We start from the raw sequence: 14,253 nt of genomic DNA, 5'->3' as shown, positions 1-14,253 counted from the left end.
ATTTAAATAAGCGGTGGCATATGTGTAAAGTTTGTAGATAACGAAACGAGTGCTCATATTTGGTCGGCTCTTACCAAAGATGAAAAATCGGGGATAGATGGCAGACTTAAAGCTTTGCGTGCCGATCTCGAGTCATTTGACTCAGCATACGTAACAGTCCGTTGCGTGTAAATTTCAAATACGCATTTTTCCGGCAGTCAGCCGGTGAATCGAAGTCTATTTTGTCAGTAAAATTAAGAAGAAGTAATACAGGAATAGTTTTCCGATTGCTATCGAAAGTTGCATTTAGTTACAAGTTATAGAAGAACAACAATGTCAATCGTCATAGAACCAGTGATGGAAATTTAAAAAAAAAAGAAGAAAGTTTGTATACACGGTTCTGCATTTATGTTAAAATAATTATGTGAAAGTGTTTTGTCGTTTATCTCATCTGTACAGGCGGTTTCAGACTAAGTTTTGATTATTACAGTAACGAGTACCATTGAGACTTATTTTTTCTGTATTCTCCCGTTGGAAAGGGGTAAAATGTTTCAATAAGGCGCTGTTAGCCTTTAGATTTTGTGTCTTGTTTATTTTTGTGTCATGGTGTTACCTTTTTTATAAACAAAGGTGTAATGAAACCACGCCATTGCACACAGCAATAATTTTTGGCGCCCAACGTGGGGCACATCACTATACACTGTGTTCATTTTTCGAGTGCCACTATGGGGATCTCACTTATCTTAAGAGATAGAAAGTTGGTTAAATGGGGGCAAAGTTGCAAATTTCCGTGCTGAATAAGAATCTGAAAAGAAATTTGAAATATATTCAATACTTTTGAAGATATCACAAAAAAACGAAAATTTCTGATTTTCGTTTTTAATTCTTTTATGATAAACTAGTCGTAGTAGACATTTTTAATTAGCACATTATTCGGACACTTTTTAATGGAGATTTCAAATATGGCGTCCTGTTTTTAATTACGTTCAAGATGACGGAGAAACACGTGGCAACTTTAGTTTTTCTTATGGGCGCCATATTGAATTTTGACATTTTGGGATTACGTCTTTTTTTCTCTGTACAACGATATATCACACATAGTGGTTCAGTATCACATTTTTCCTAAAAATACAATTTTTCATTTTTTGAGAAGAGTGCTTTGGAAAAACAAAACGTTCATTTGTTGTCAACAAAAGTTAGACAGTTTGATCCATGTGTCTGGTTGCAGCGTTGTCAGAGAAGTAGAAATTCGATTTTCATCTCAACCACTTGCAAAATTGCCTGCTCATATTAATTGGGTCTATCACCATATTGCTGTCTACATCTTTTAAAAGAACCATATTCGCCCAAGTTTTTATGCAGCAAAGAAAAATATCTCAAACTAGGTTGTTGCCCCTCTGGATAACGCTGCAAGTATGTTGCAGCAGTCATGTGGGCATTTCGATGAGAAGTGTAGTAAATTTCGATCATATCTCTTTGATCTGCACTTGAAAAAGGCATTTTCGCATTACAACTAGCATAAACCTAAACGACACTACATGAAATAAGTCAACCTTTTGTTCACAACACAAGAACGTTTTGTTTTTCCAAAGCACTCTTCTCAAAAAATTTAAAATTGTATTTTAGAAAAAATGTGATACTGCACCACCATGTGTGATATATCGTTTAAAAGAGAAAAAAAGACGTAATCTCAAAATGAGAAAATTCAAAATGGCGCCCATAAGAAAAACTAAAGTTGCCACGTGTTTCTCCGTCATCTGGAGAGTTATTAAAAACAGGATGCCATATTTGAAATCTCCATTAAAAAGTGTCTGAATAATGTGTTAATTAGAAATGTCTACTACGATTAGTTTATCATAAAAAAAATAAAAACGAAAATCAGAAATTTTTGTTTTTTTGAGATATCTTCAAAACTATTGAAGATATTTGAAATGTCTTTTCAGATTCTTATTCAGCACGAAAATTTTCAACTTGGCCCCCATTTAACCAACTTTTTATCTCTTAAGATAAGTGAGATCCCCATAGTGGCACTCGAAAAATGAACACCGTGTATAAGCAAGGGAATTATGGAAATTGTGAGGGTGTGGGTAATTTCATTTATTCGATATACATTAACGTTTGGTAACCTAATCATTGCAAAAGTATAAAAAAACGAATCACTTATGTAAAGCAGCTTTCTTTACATGATCAAAAGCTTGGTTCCACTCCTTTTGAGACGTGACAAAAGGACCATTGTGAACGATATGGACGGTCATGCCTTTAACAAACTTTAAATTTGGCACCAACTAAAACAAGGTTAATGTACAACACAAAACCTATAATAGGATACCAACCTTTGGAGTAATAAAGAAATACTGTGAGGTGTCAGATTGGGTAGTAGCATCAACAAGAAGCTCAAAGATTCGTCGCTCGTTATTAGAGTCCATACCCTGATTAATTTCGTCAACACAACGAAAAGGAACAGGAGTGAGTTCTTGTAGGGATAGCATGAATGCACCAGTTGCGACCGCTCGTTCTCCACCGCTTTGCACAATATTGTTTAGTTCTTGAAGTGGCTCGGAATCTCTATATTTCACTTTGATGCTTAAACCGTATTCCGAGAAATCTTTCTCATTTGGACCTGAAATAGAGGTAAAGTTAAAACTCTACAAGGGCGTACCTCTAGTGATAGACATTGTAAATCTTTGTATCTTGTGTGTACTTACATTCTCTTCACTGGGCAGTAACAGAATGAAATATACAAACCTTTGTATATAGAAATATCTCCAGCACATCCCATTCGCCTGAACGCAGTGCTAAATTTGTCATTTATCTCTTGCACTAACTGTTCCAGCGGCTCCAACCACTCCTTTTCCAATTTGTCCATATTCAAATTTGTATTGTCCAACTGGGCGTGGCCGTCCCTGATGTCGTTTTCAAATTTGATTATAAGTTCTTGCCTCTTGTGGTAATCGCCCAACTCGTTATCGTCGGCTGTACTAAGACAATCGATTTTCGCGAGCGTGCCCTCCTTTTCCGATTCCAGATCCACTAATTCCTGCGGCAAACGATCGTAAACGTCCCTGAATACATCGAATCCCTCATCGTTAGGGGTATGTCCATTAGAAAGTTGTTTCGCTTTACTTAACGCTGCCTTTCCTTCCGCCATGACGTTTGAGTATGTCGTCTTAATGACGTTTAAAGTTTCTTCGGTTTTAGCAAGTAGTGTTTCTAAATCTTTCGACTTATTCTTTAAAAAAATTATTTGTTTACGATTTGTTTCTAGGTTAATTTTATCCAGATCTGCGTCTAATATTACTTTGGAATAGGATTTAAAAGCTTCCTTGATTTCCTTTTGCACGCCAACCAACCGATTAAGAACGTGCTACAAACCAAACTGTACGGAAACTCGGAACAGAACGAGCTTACCTTTATTTGAGCATGAAATTCTCGTTCGATTTCTTCTTTCGTTGCCGGATTCTGTTCCATCTGATGCAGTTTGTTCTTTAATATCCTTAGTCGAGACTCACAAGCATCTATATCTTGTTTTACCTTCTTTAAACCTTGGATATTTTGTCGAATTAACGTCAGACTTTGATTATTTTGGTTAATCTAGTAAATAGTACCACTCAAGTTAGATGTTCAGGTACCAATTTTTGGGGCATATAAAAATTGTCACCAGGAAAACAAGGGAAGTTTCAACTAAATGTGACTTTCATATTGTATACATACCTGTTAGCTTGGGCCAACGGTCATAAGTAAAGCGAAATTCTTTTTCCAGAATATTTGTTTTGGGGAACAGATAGAAAAACAAAATGGTCGACTGTAGTATCATGAACTCGTGGGTATTTTTGCGCGTTATTTATCAATGTGTCTTTGTTTTTTTTAGTTGCCTCTAATCATCAGTCGCAACCTGGAGGTTTCAGAGCAGTTTACAACCATTTTAATAGGGATATAAGGTTACATTTCTTAGTAAGTGTGATAAACTCGTACCTTTGATTTCGCTTATTTTGTGAGATTCCAATACAAAAAAAATTTAGACATCGCCATTTTGAAATGAAAATAATCAGGACAATAAATAAAATAAAGTAAAAAAAGACGAGCATATGACATCTTTATGGAACAATAACTACCTATCGGGTGTGCGCGAACATTATGTCGCTTTGAAAATCATACTATATTTTTATTAATTAAAATCGGAGATGCTAATGTAAATTATTTTTAAGACAGCCATTTTGTAAAATCTAAAATGGAAGCCGTAGTACTTCACGCGCTATAATCTTTAATCTTTCGAAAGCTACAGGGAGTGTGGTCGATTTAGGAGACTTTAGACAGTATTACCTGATTATTCAAACTGCTGACTTGGTCGTCATATTTACGACAAAACTGTTGTACTTCAGTCAATTGGCCACGAATATTTTCAATACGCTCCGCGTCCATAGAAATTGAGAAACTATTGTCGGATTTTATTTCATTTTGCCTGGTACTTTTTTCTCTTGTATATTTTGAATAACTCGTCGAGAACCGATAGGTATCTAAAAATTGAAACTAAGTAACTTGTAAACTTGCACGCTCATCTTACCGCTGAAGAAGTTTGTAATTTGCGGCGGTACACTTTCGAAACGTTGATTTGTCAGACTATTCCCCACAGGAATGTTATGTATTTGATAGGTTTTGCATAAATACTTCATAATCGGTTCTGGTCCGGTGACGAGAGATTTGATATAGGCAAACATTCCAAACGGTTTTAGTTGTTCAATCGGAATTGTCGGCTGGTACTGGTTTATGCTGGATCGTTCCATTCCAGAATGTACCACGTTAACATTTAATTTCTGTTCGTCCCGCAATTTCACTATGAGCGTATTCATATCTTCTTTCAACACGCATGTAAATGCAACTCTGTCTCTGATCGGAATTGTATTTTCGACGAATATCGCGTGGTTGGGATTTAAAACATTCAACTAAAACAAGGTGTTTTCCATATGAATGAGCTATTCTCTATTAATAGGATAATTAAATTTTTTAAAATCAGTGTTTATAAGTGTTGTTTCCCGCGCACTAAGAAATTAATTATCTGGTCACAACACAATTACCTAAACATTTAATACGTGAAATCTAAATAACCAGTCAATAGTAAGATTTAAAGACACACAACTAGGTGAAAAATTCCAAGCAAACAGTAGTACTTTGATATTTCCACACTATTTCACTTGATAACTAGATTTGACTCAGATAATGAGTACTTGAACGTTGTGTTACGGTAAAGCGTCCAACGTCAATTTGATTATTTAATTCGATGACGAGGGGTAAACTGCAGAAAAAATGTGTGTATTTCCCAGGTTTGTTACTAATTCCTGTAATTCATCACCAATTCCTCATTAATTACTCTAATTACTCACTAATTTCCCTTTCAAAAATATTTAATTTTATCCTTTTTACATACATATACATAAATACATTATATATGTAAGAAAAATATTAATTTGGATTATCCGTGCTCCGGATTCGTGAAGTACGGATAATCGAGGTATTTATAGCGAGCAAAATATTTTTGCCCAAAAGGTGTCAAAATTATTATTTATGCACCAATTTGCTTGGAAAAAGACCAAGCTCTATTGCTCGATGCGCAAGAAGTAATCCATGTACACTTTTGATCACCAACATATTTTTGGTTAAAAACTGTCAAAATAAACGTATCAATTTCAAAGGTAGTCTATCCGTTTGCGCATGAGTGGGTTGTGCTGGCAATACCCACGTAATAGTAGTGGTTTTGGTTTACTTGTTTTTATTATAAAACCGAGTACAAACTAAACACATAATACTGTTGTGTAAACAACGTCATGTAGACGTTATTTCGGTATAATCACCAAAAATAATTACGGGACACCCTGTATATGAGAATATTTTAATTGATTAAACAAATGTGGAGGATTGCATACGAATAAACACAAAGTGAATTAATTTTATTTGAATTTGCTGTCTCAGTGTCAATTTTTTCTTTTAGAATTGTTTTCAGTTGCGTAATTTTTTTTGTGTAAAGTTTATTGGGTCAAATGGCAGAAGGGGGTCCGGACGAACAGACAGACGGACAAACAAAACGCAACAATACCACGTTTTTTTAATTCTACACAATATACTAAAAAATGCGTTTTATTTTCGCAGGGGGGGGGGGGGGGGGGGATCAGTGTTCATTGTGAACGTGTGTTTGTTCTATGATTTAAAAGATCAAAACCAACCCATACTTGCCGATATATACCGGGTGATTCATTAGAAGTGATGACAGTTTGAATTTCCCGCAAATCAAAAGAATTATGAAGTTGGTACTAACTGATGATCATTTATTTAATTGCAGTGGTGTGTCATCATGCTTTCAGTAAACCGTTTACTTATTTATAATCTACAAATACTGCTTCTGCTTTACCACAAATTATAAACTAACACTAGACACAGTCACGTTTCTTACATATTTTAGTGCATCAACTCTAAAAATTGTTCAAAATGGAAAAAGTAATAAACTGCAAATAGCACACAACAATTAACGGCGACACTGGTTTCTTAAATGACAGTCATGACAGAACAATAATACTAACGAAATTCAAACCGTCAATTTAATAATGCAAAAAACACTAAAACCTTACGCGCGAAATTCAAGCGATCATCACTTCTAATGAATCACCCGGTACTTCGCGATTACAAAATTATGACACTTTGATCTTATTTATGAAGGGTGACACAACGAAAACGAAACACACTGAATAACTCGTAAGGAAAGTTTTTGGAAAAAACGCAAAAACCCCCCTAAGCAGGGTTGCCACCTCTTCAATAATTTTAAATTGAACATTGAGTCGAGTGACACATCATTAGAAAGGGCTCTTAATTTCCTACACGCCGATGGTTTACTCGGGATTTCGTAATTGTGCGAACTAAATTTTTAGGAAAAATATTCGCCCTAAACATGATGTGAGGTTTTTTTTGTGACAAAATCACACAGGTCACATTTTAAATACTAGCAGGATCCATGTCTTGACAAATGTTAGATCTTAAGATGTGTTTTAAGAGTGGATTTATGTTTGGTGACGAAATCGCACTGGACACACTTTAAATCCTTGTTGATCTTATATGTTAATAAATCTGTTTTATAGTTAAGAATTATAATTTGTTGCATAGTCACACTGGACACATTTTAAATTCTTGGTAGTCTTGTGTTAAAATGCTATTGGGCATGTATGATGTTGCAGTGCGTTTGTATTATGATCACAAATGTCTTTTTGTACTCGAATAAATTGTAAAACAGCTGTTTTTTTTGGGTTATTTACATTCGTACCAAAATTTGATGGTTTCTGCGCAATCATCTTTTAGTTTTGGAACGATCTCTAGTACGTACGCAAATTTTAGGCAGTACACACGCGAGACTTGATAGTACACTCGCAGGACTTAGCAGTGCCATAAATCACATTGGGACGCTCCTTCTTTACACTACTAGGTCTGGGTTGTATTGGTGTTTAGTATTACTGTGGGAAGGTCAACATTATAAAATATAAAGCACGCATGTTTTAGTTGTACAGATTCTGTGCAGTAGGTTTCTGCTGTGATTGTGTTTGGAGCTCCAATGTTTGAGATAAGAGGGCCAGTGAAGTAAAAAAGTACACATTGTATTGAGTAGCACTTTTTAATACGAATACGATATGTCACAAAAAAATTCCTGCAAGAATACTTCAGAATCGTCGAGTTCCATCTGGTCTGAGTCAGTGGAATAGTCAATGCCCTCGTCAATGCCTGTGTAGCTAGACACATGGGTAGCTTCTGTTTAGACTTTCTCATACATAGTCAAAATTCGCTGGGAATGTTAACCTAAAAAATATATAAATAATATATAAAATAAATATATAAAAAATATACTGCGATCCCTATGGAAGAAATTTATTATTTATTATGAATGTTTGATCTTTAGAAATTTTTAACTTTTCATTTGTTTAAATAAAATTTTTATTCATTAAAAAAAAATATTAACAGTGACAACATTGTACACAGCTTTAATTTGATGCCTTCTTTCAACCTTTTTCTATTTTTGAGATTATAAAATGTATTTACTTACTTTTCTTACTGTATAATGAACACGCACATCAATAAATCACCACACTGGCACTAATCCCTTGTGATATTTATCATACTGAGAGTATGATTTGTTCCTTAATTAATTATACAAATGCATTTGACGAACCAAAATAAAAGCCGGCGCGGCGTAATGGGGATCTGCGATAGCAGTTTTATTCGACGCGACGTTGCGCAATCTATTAATTTGCTTCCTGCTTCTTTTAATTCCCCACCAATTCCTCTACTTCCCTAAAGATTGTACACTAAAATTCCCCTGCGAAATACCCCTCGTTCGATGACTACACTTTCATGTGGGCCAACTGAACATAAAATTTCATTGAATCCTAAAATTCAAAAAATACAAACGAAACAAGAATAAATTTTGGTGTATCAGTGTGGTGTTTAAGTTTATTGTTTAACTGTGCACTAACCTCTAGCAACATTGGCTCATAAACCGGACCCTTGAATAACTCTTTATTTTTTCGCAACCACTGAACTGCGGAATACGCATGCTTATCCATACGTCGTAACCATTCCAAGCGCTGCTGTTTCACATTTTCCAAGTTTTCCAGCTCGTTTTCAAGGCAGCGCATTTCGTACGATTTATTGCGTTTGGAATTTTCGCACTCGCCTTTTTTTTCGGTGTCCCTGTTAATCACGGACATAATTCTCCGAGCTTCCTCATTAAGAGATCTAATGTTGTTTTCTCTTTCGACACCTAAAACACTAAATCATTCGGTACATCAAACCAACTGACCTACCGTTCTGTTGCTGCAGTTGTGATTTTTTTTCGTTAAGTTCGGTAATCTCGTTTTGAATTTTTAAAATTTCCTCATTTCTGGTGTCTATTTCTCGTAATTTAGCATCCAAATCGCCTTGAATTTCTACAAGACTCGATTTTACTTTTGTAGAACCGTCCAATTTGCTTTGTACTTCAGTTTCGTGACTCCTTATCACATTGTTCTGAAATTAATTTACACAAACGGTATATTAATCACATGTAACACTTACCACATTTCTAATCCTTTGCTCAATATTTCGAACCACTTTCTCCGCATTACCGATAGTACTTCGTATGGGTTGAAGTGCGGTCCTATGTTGATTTAACGCCTCAGTCGCTCTTGCTTTATCTTGTTTGATATCGTCAAGTTTTATGCGAAGATTTTCATATTTAACCCACGCAACCTTTCGCTCAATATCTTCGATATATTTCGCATATTTCTTCTTTTTGGTTAAATTTTGAACTTTTCCCTCTATTCGACTATTGGCATCCTGTAACTCTTGCAATTTCTTCGCCCAATTTTCCAAGGAAACTTGAATCTCTTTGTGTCTTTCGCGAAAATTAATCAAATTTTGCTGCTTTTCCATCAAATCATTTCTACAAATGGCGACTTGGGTTTGCTGGAGCAGTTGTTGTTTGTTCAATTTTGCAAAATCTTGCACCCTGTCCTGAGGTAAAAATTGGCATAAGTTATCCACTTGTATGTTAAACTGCTGTATGGTCTGTTCAATTTCTTTAAACGGTACTTTTTTCCCATTTAGTTCCCATGTTGTTTTATCGGAAGTATCAAAATGTCTACTGATACATACAGATTCATCCTCATTATGACTATATAAAATAATTCGTATGGTAGCTCGTTCGCAATCGTGCCGCACATACTCCGAAATCTGGAATAAGAAACAAGTAAAGAAAATAAACAAAAGGTTTTGGAAAAAATCAAATAGTGAACGTGTTTAAGTTTTTACAATAGGAGTTCAGTCATCAGCGGCTGCCGCATTCAGAGAAAACAGATGCCAAAGCGTCAAACGCGAAGCGTCAAGCGCGCCGCGTATGACGCATGCGTCAGACGCAGTACAGGAAACGTACCTTTATGCAGAAAAATAAAAGGTAAAAAGCGCTATGGGTTTTGTAGTTTTAAAATATACCTACCAATTTATTGTAAGCGTTAATATAATAAAATAATTAACAGTTAGAGAAATCCCGCCACAAGTACTCAATTTTTTGGTATTTCTCATAGCTCAAACCTCGGCTCAAACTTTTAATGGCGACACGAGAAAGAGAGACCGCGATTAGAGCTCTAAGAAACTTTTGAGTGACCCAAGTCGACTACCCCTTGAAGAAGCGCGTCTTGCAAAAGGTGGTTAATTTTGCCCCCAGAAACAAAACCAAAACTCCGTCACGCAGGAGTTGTGTGCCTTTACAAAATCTTTCTGACGCGACCAATTTGAAAACAAATGGACCAAAACATATCCCCAAGTTAGTATAACACGCTAGGGGATGGCGCCCAGATGTCGGTGACCCTCCGCATGTAGCCCCGTCCCTAAAATTGTTAATTACACGGCCTCGGTAGGGACATGTACACTCCTCCTTTTTCTACAAGCGTTCGTCTACAGGCCCGCATGTGCTGCCAGCCAGCCAGCCAGTCGACCAAAGTGAGATGGAAGGCTACCTTTTTACAAATATTAATAAATTTGCAAAAATGCGCTAAAATCTTTACAGAGAACCGGAAACTCCAGTGTATTTTAGTATGATTGCAACAGATTTTGGATAGTAAGATTTCTAGTGCATATTTCTGAATTTCTCTCTATCACCCATGGCTATTCGTAGCTTTCCAATGAACCGAGGTGTTTGATTATAGGTTCTAGAGCAAATTCGAAGACGTCGGCGGATTTTCAAAGATCATATCCATGGAAATCCTTGGATCTCCATGGATATCCTCGGACATCTGATACGTCTTTGGTGGCGATCCGCTGATATCCAAAGAAGTCCATGGATTCGCACACCAAATGGATGTATGGTGTACAAAATTTTTTCTGCGATTTCCCCCTCGGGCAACTCCTACTAATAATAGTATTAAGGACCGATATCAAACTAGTCATAGATCAGTGCTTCCGGGAAACAGTGAATTTTCGTCTGGATTTTCGTAGATAATTCAAAAAAATGATCAAAGTCCTCGTGTGAGATCGAAGGGACTTCAGCGCATTTTTGTGTGGCAGATCAGTGTTTTATTAGCCAATATTGACTCCACCATCAATAAGATCTTGCCGAAAGCTACCACGTTCACTTTGTCGGTACCATTTTCTCACTTACCGTGCACTCGCAATTCGCGTTTGAAGTTTTGACTCCACCATCAGTAAGATCTCGTCGGGGGTTACCACATTCCCTTTGTCGATACACAGTTCCGACGTCCCGTTCATTCGTAATTCACATTTTGGTAGATTTCGCTAAAATCCCGGCATAAAATCGTATTCAACTTTTGGGTACTTCACATAGCTCGACCTTCTATTAGTGACACGAGAAAGAGAGACCGCGATTCGCGCTGTAAGAAACTTTTGGGCGCCCAAAGTCGACTACCCCTCGAAGCGCGCCGCGCAAAAGGTGGTTTATTTCGCCCCTAGGAAAAAAAACAAAATTCCGCCACGCAGGAGTTGTGCGCGTTGACAAGATCTTCCCGACGACACCAATTTGAAAACAATCGGAGAAAAACTGTAGAAGAAGATAGATAAAAACTGAAAAATCTCCAGGTTAGTATAATACGCTCGGGGATGGCGTCCAGATGTCGTCGACTCCAAATCTTGTAGCCCCATCCCTAACGTTCTTAATTACACGGCCCCGATAGTTACATGTACACTCCTTGTCTTTTTACAAGCGTTTTTCTACGGGCGCGCATTTACTGCCAGCCAGCCAGCCAGCCAAAGTGAGATTAAAAGCTACTTTTTACAAAAAAAATTTTTGCAAAAATGCGCTAAAAAGTGAAATTCCCCATTTTTAAAAGTTCAAATATTTTAATAACAAAGAGAAGAAAAGGTTCAAATAAAAGTTGCAAGATTCGATGGGATAAATTCAATAAAAAAATTCAACTTTTTTAATGGACGCCATATTGGTTTTTTACTCGATAGAGAAACAAACGAGGAATAAAATTACAAAACCAGTGATACTAAACCCTTAGTCGAGCCCTTAGTATTTCATTTAGGAATCAACCTTACATTTTTGCCTCGAAGTTTACAATGTATTTCTTATGGCACCATGGCCATGTCGATGGTGACTATGCGAGACAAACGAACGAATTTGGTTTCAATCATAATCAGCCATGGAATTATTTCCATAAAAAATACATTGTAAACTTTGAGTCAAAAATGTAAGGTTGATTCCCAAATCAAATGCTAAGGGTTTAGTATCACTGGTTTTGTAATTTTTTTCTCTATCGAGTGACGTAAAAATCCAAAATGGCGTCCATTTAAAATAAGGAAGTTGATGCCAATATCTCGGAAACCGCCATTTTAAATTTGACAACAACAAACAACAAATTGACACGCCATATAAAAGAGATATTGAGGTGCCACTCTTATCTTAAAGGCACTGTATATCAACAAAATAAGGAAACCCTCATTTTAATTTTGGCATCTTTTTCTTTGGAAGGAAATTCACCAACCAGTTCTCCTAGGAAAGTCATGATAACTCGAGTGGTAACTCTATGACTTTCCTAGAAGAACTGGTTAGCGAATTTCTTTCCAAAGAAAAGCTCGAAGAAAAGGTAGCCAAAATTATCGAGGAAACGTACATATGATACAGTTGTATTGAAATCCGAGTTGAAATCATACGATTTCGACGTTTTTTAACTTCTACAAACACATCGGAAACACTTACTATACTGTATTCATTTTAAGATGGTAGCGGTAGAAAGCATAGGGAAGCTTTGACCTTCACTGTGATTGGTTAAAACATGAGTCAGTATTACAATGAAACATAAAACGACTGGTGAATTTTGTGAGGTGGTAGTTTATGTTGCCAACTAAACTGCCGAAATGTCATTAGCTGTTATTGTCAAAGGTTTATTTCTGTTCGCAGTGTGGAATATTTCTAGTTTACAATAATTTGGTGCCGTTTTATATTTTTCCTGTGTGTGTGTTTATCTTCACACACAGCGCCATCTACTACCTTCTTATAATGAATGCAGTATAGTTTATCAAAAATGAATAAATAGAAACTGTTCCATATTACATGTTTCTCCACAACGAAATGTGACATAATCAAACCACATCAAACAACACATTTCCCTCGACATTTCCTACATATTTTTTCGATATGTTAAATGCTACACAACACTATACATTTAAATCTACTGATTAACATTTAAATAATTGCATGATGGTTATCATAGTTCGAGTAGTGAAACACACCCACTTGATGCTCCTAGATTTAGGCATGGCTGTGCCTATCTCCAAGTTTGAGTGCTATACTGAGTAACGCACTGATGTCATAACAAATAAAAATGGTTAACTAACAATAATAAAGATAAATAATTGTAAGATACTGAAATAGGTAAAAGTTTGCAGCCTGCCATCAAAAATGTGTTAAAAGAATGTTTTTAATACATTTGTCAACATTTTGCTTTAAAAAGTGCATACCATCTTAAAATACCTACTTTAGTACCACGACCGACAGTTTTCGGGTTTCCTCCTAATCCCAAGATAATTGCAGCAACAATCGTCGATTTCCCACTGCCATTTGGGCCTATTATCATATTAAGATTTGGTCCAGGATTAAGCTCGGCATAGCTATACGTTCTGCAATGAAATAACAATATGAGAGTAGAACATTTCCCCACCAAAGACTTACACAAAATCCTTCACAATAATTTGTCGAATCGAACCAGGTTTGTTCATTGTTTATCGTATAATAACTGTTCACTCGTCCTTGCTCGTTAAATGTTCTCTGAATCTATTGTCATATATTTTACAAAAGCGGATTTTTCACTGATTTTGGTTCAACATAACCTTCTTTGTTTATAAAATTTAGCGCCATTTATCGTATGATAAGCGGTAGGGAAACTGGAAGTGTTTAGTATCTCGCTTTCGGCATTGTATATTTATATACAAAGCTTTCGGTAAGAAAAAAACAGCCATTCGTTTTGTGTTCAATCCATTGTAACCAAAAACCGTTTAAACCAAAATTGTTTAAAAAAACCATTTTAAGTATATTAGTTAGATCATTTCGTAAGATCTCATGGAACATTTTAATACCAAGACACAGTAAACTTTGTGAAATAATAGAGGCAGAGGCAAAAATCTACAGCATTATTAAGGGGTGATAGCCAAGAAGACAAGAAGAAGAAAGAAAATTAGAGGGGTTAAAGACCAGCCTAAAGTTACTTTCGCTTTTTTTTCAAGGACATTCGCTTTTAGGATAGTACCAACATA

The 14,253-nt window shown here is 36.0% G+C and overlaps 1 protein-coding gene across 1 annotated transcript; it reads right to left on the bottom strand.

The window, feature by feature from the left end:
• Positions 1 to 2,067: 2,067 nt before the first annotated feature.
• Positions 2,068 to 13,867, bottom strand: LOC116159524 (structural maintenance of chromosomes protein 5). The gene is made up of 11 exons (XM_031472516.1): positions 13,673 to 13,867; positions 13,479 to 13,620; positions 9,064 to 9,720; positions 8,814 to 9,015; positions 8,484 to 8,770; positions 4,541 to 4,919; positions 4,300 to 4,493; positions 3,388 to 3,570; positions 2,725 to 3,343; positions 2,313 to 2,599; positions 2,068 to 2,264 (listed from the first exon to the last, which is right to left on the bottom strand). Exons 1-11 carry the CDS (start codon positions 13,717 to 13,719, stop codon positions 2,136 to 2,138), a joined length of 3,126 nt encoding a protein of 1,041 aa, XP_031328376.1. The 5' UTR covers positions 13,720 to 13,867; the 3' UTR covers positions 2,068 to 2,135.
• Positions 13,868 to 14,253: the final 386 nt, after the last annotated feature.

This window comes from Photinus pyralis, unplaced genomic scaffold, assembly GCF_008802855.1.
Source record: "Photinus pyralis isolate 1611_PpyrPB1 unplaced genomic scaffold, Ppyr1.3 Ppyr1.4_LG1, whole genome shotgun sequence".
Taxonomy (NCBI): domain Eukaryota; kingdom Metazoa; phylum Arthropoda; class Insecta; order Coleoptera; family Lampyridae; genus Photinus; species Photinus pyralis.
The sequence above is the reverse complement of the archived record's forward strand: the minus strand, read 5'-3'. Positions and strand labels throughout refer to the sequence as shown.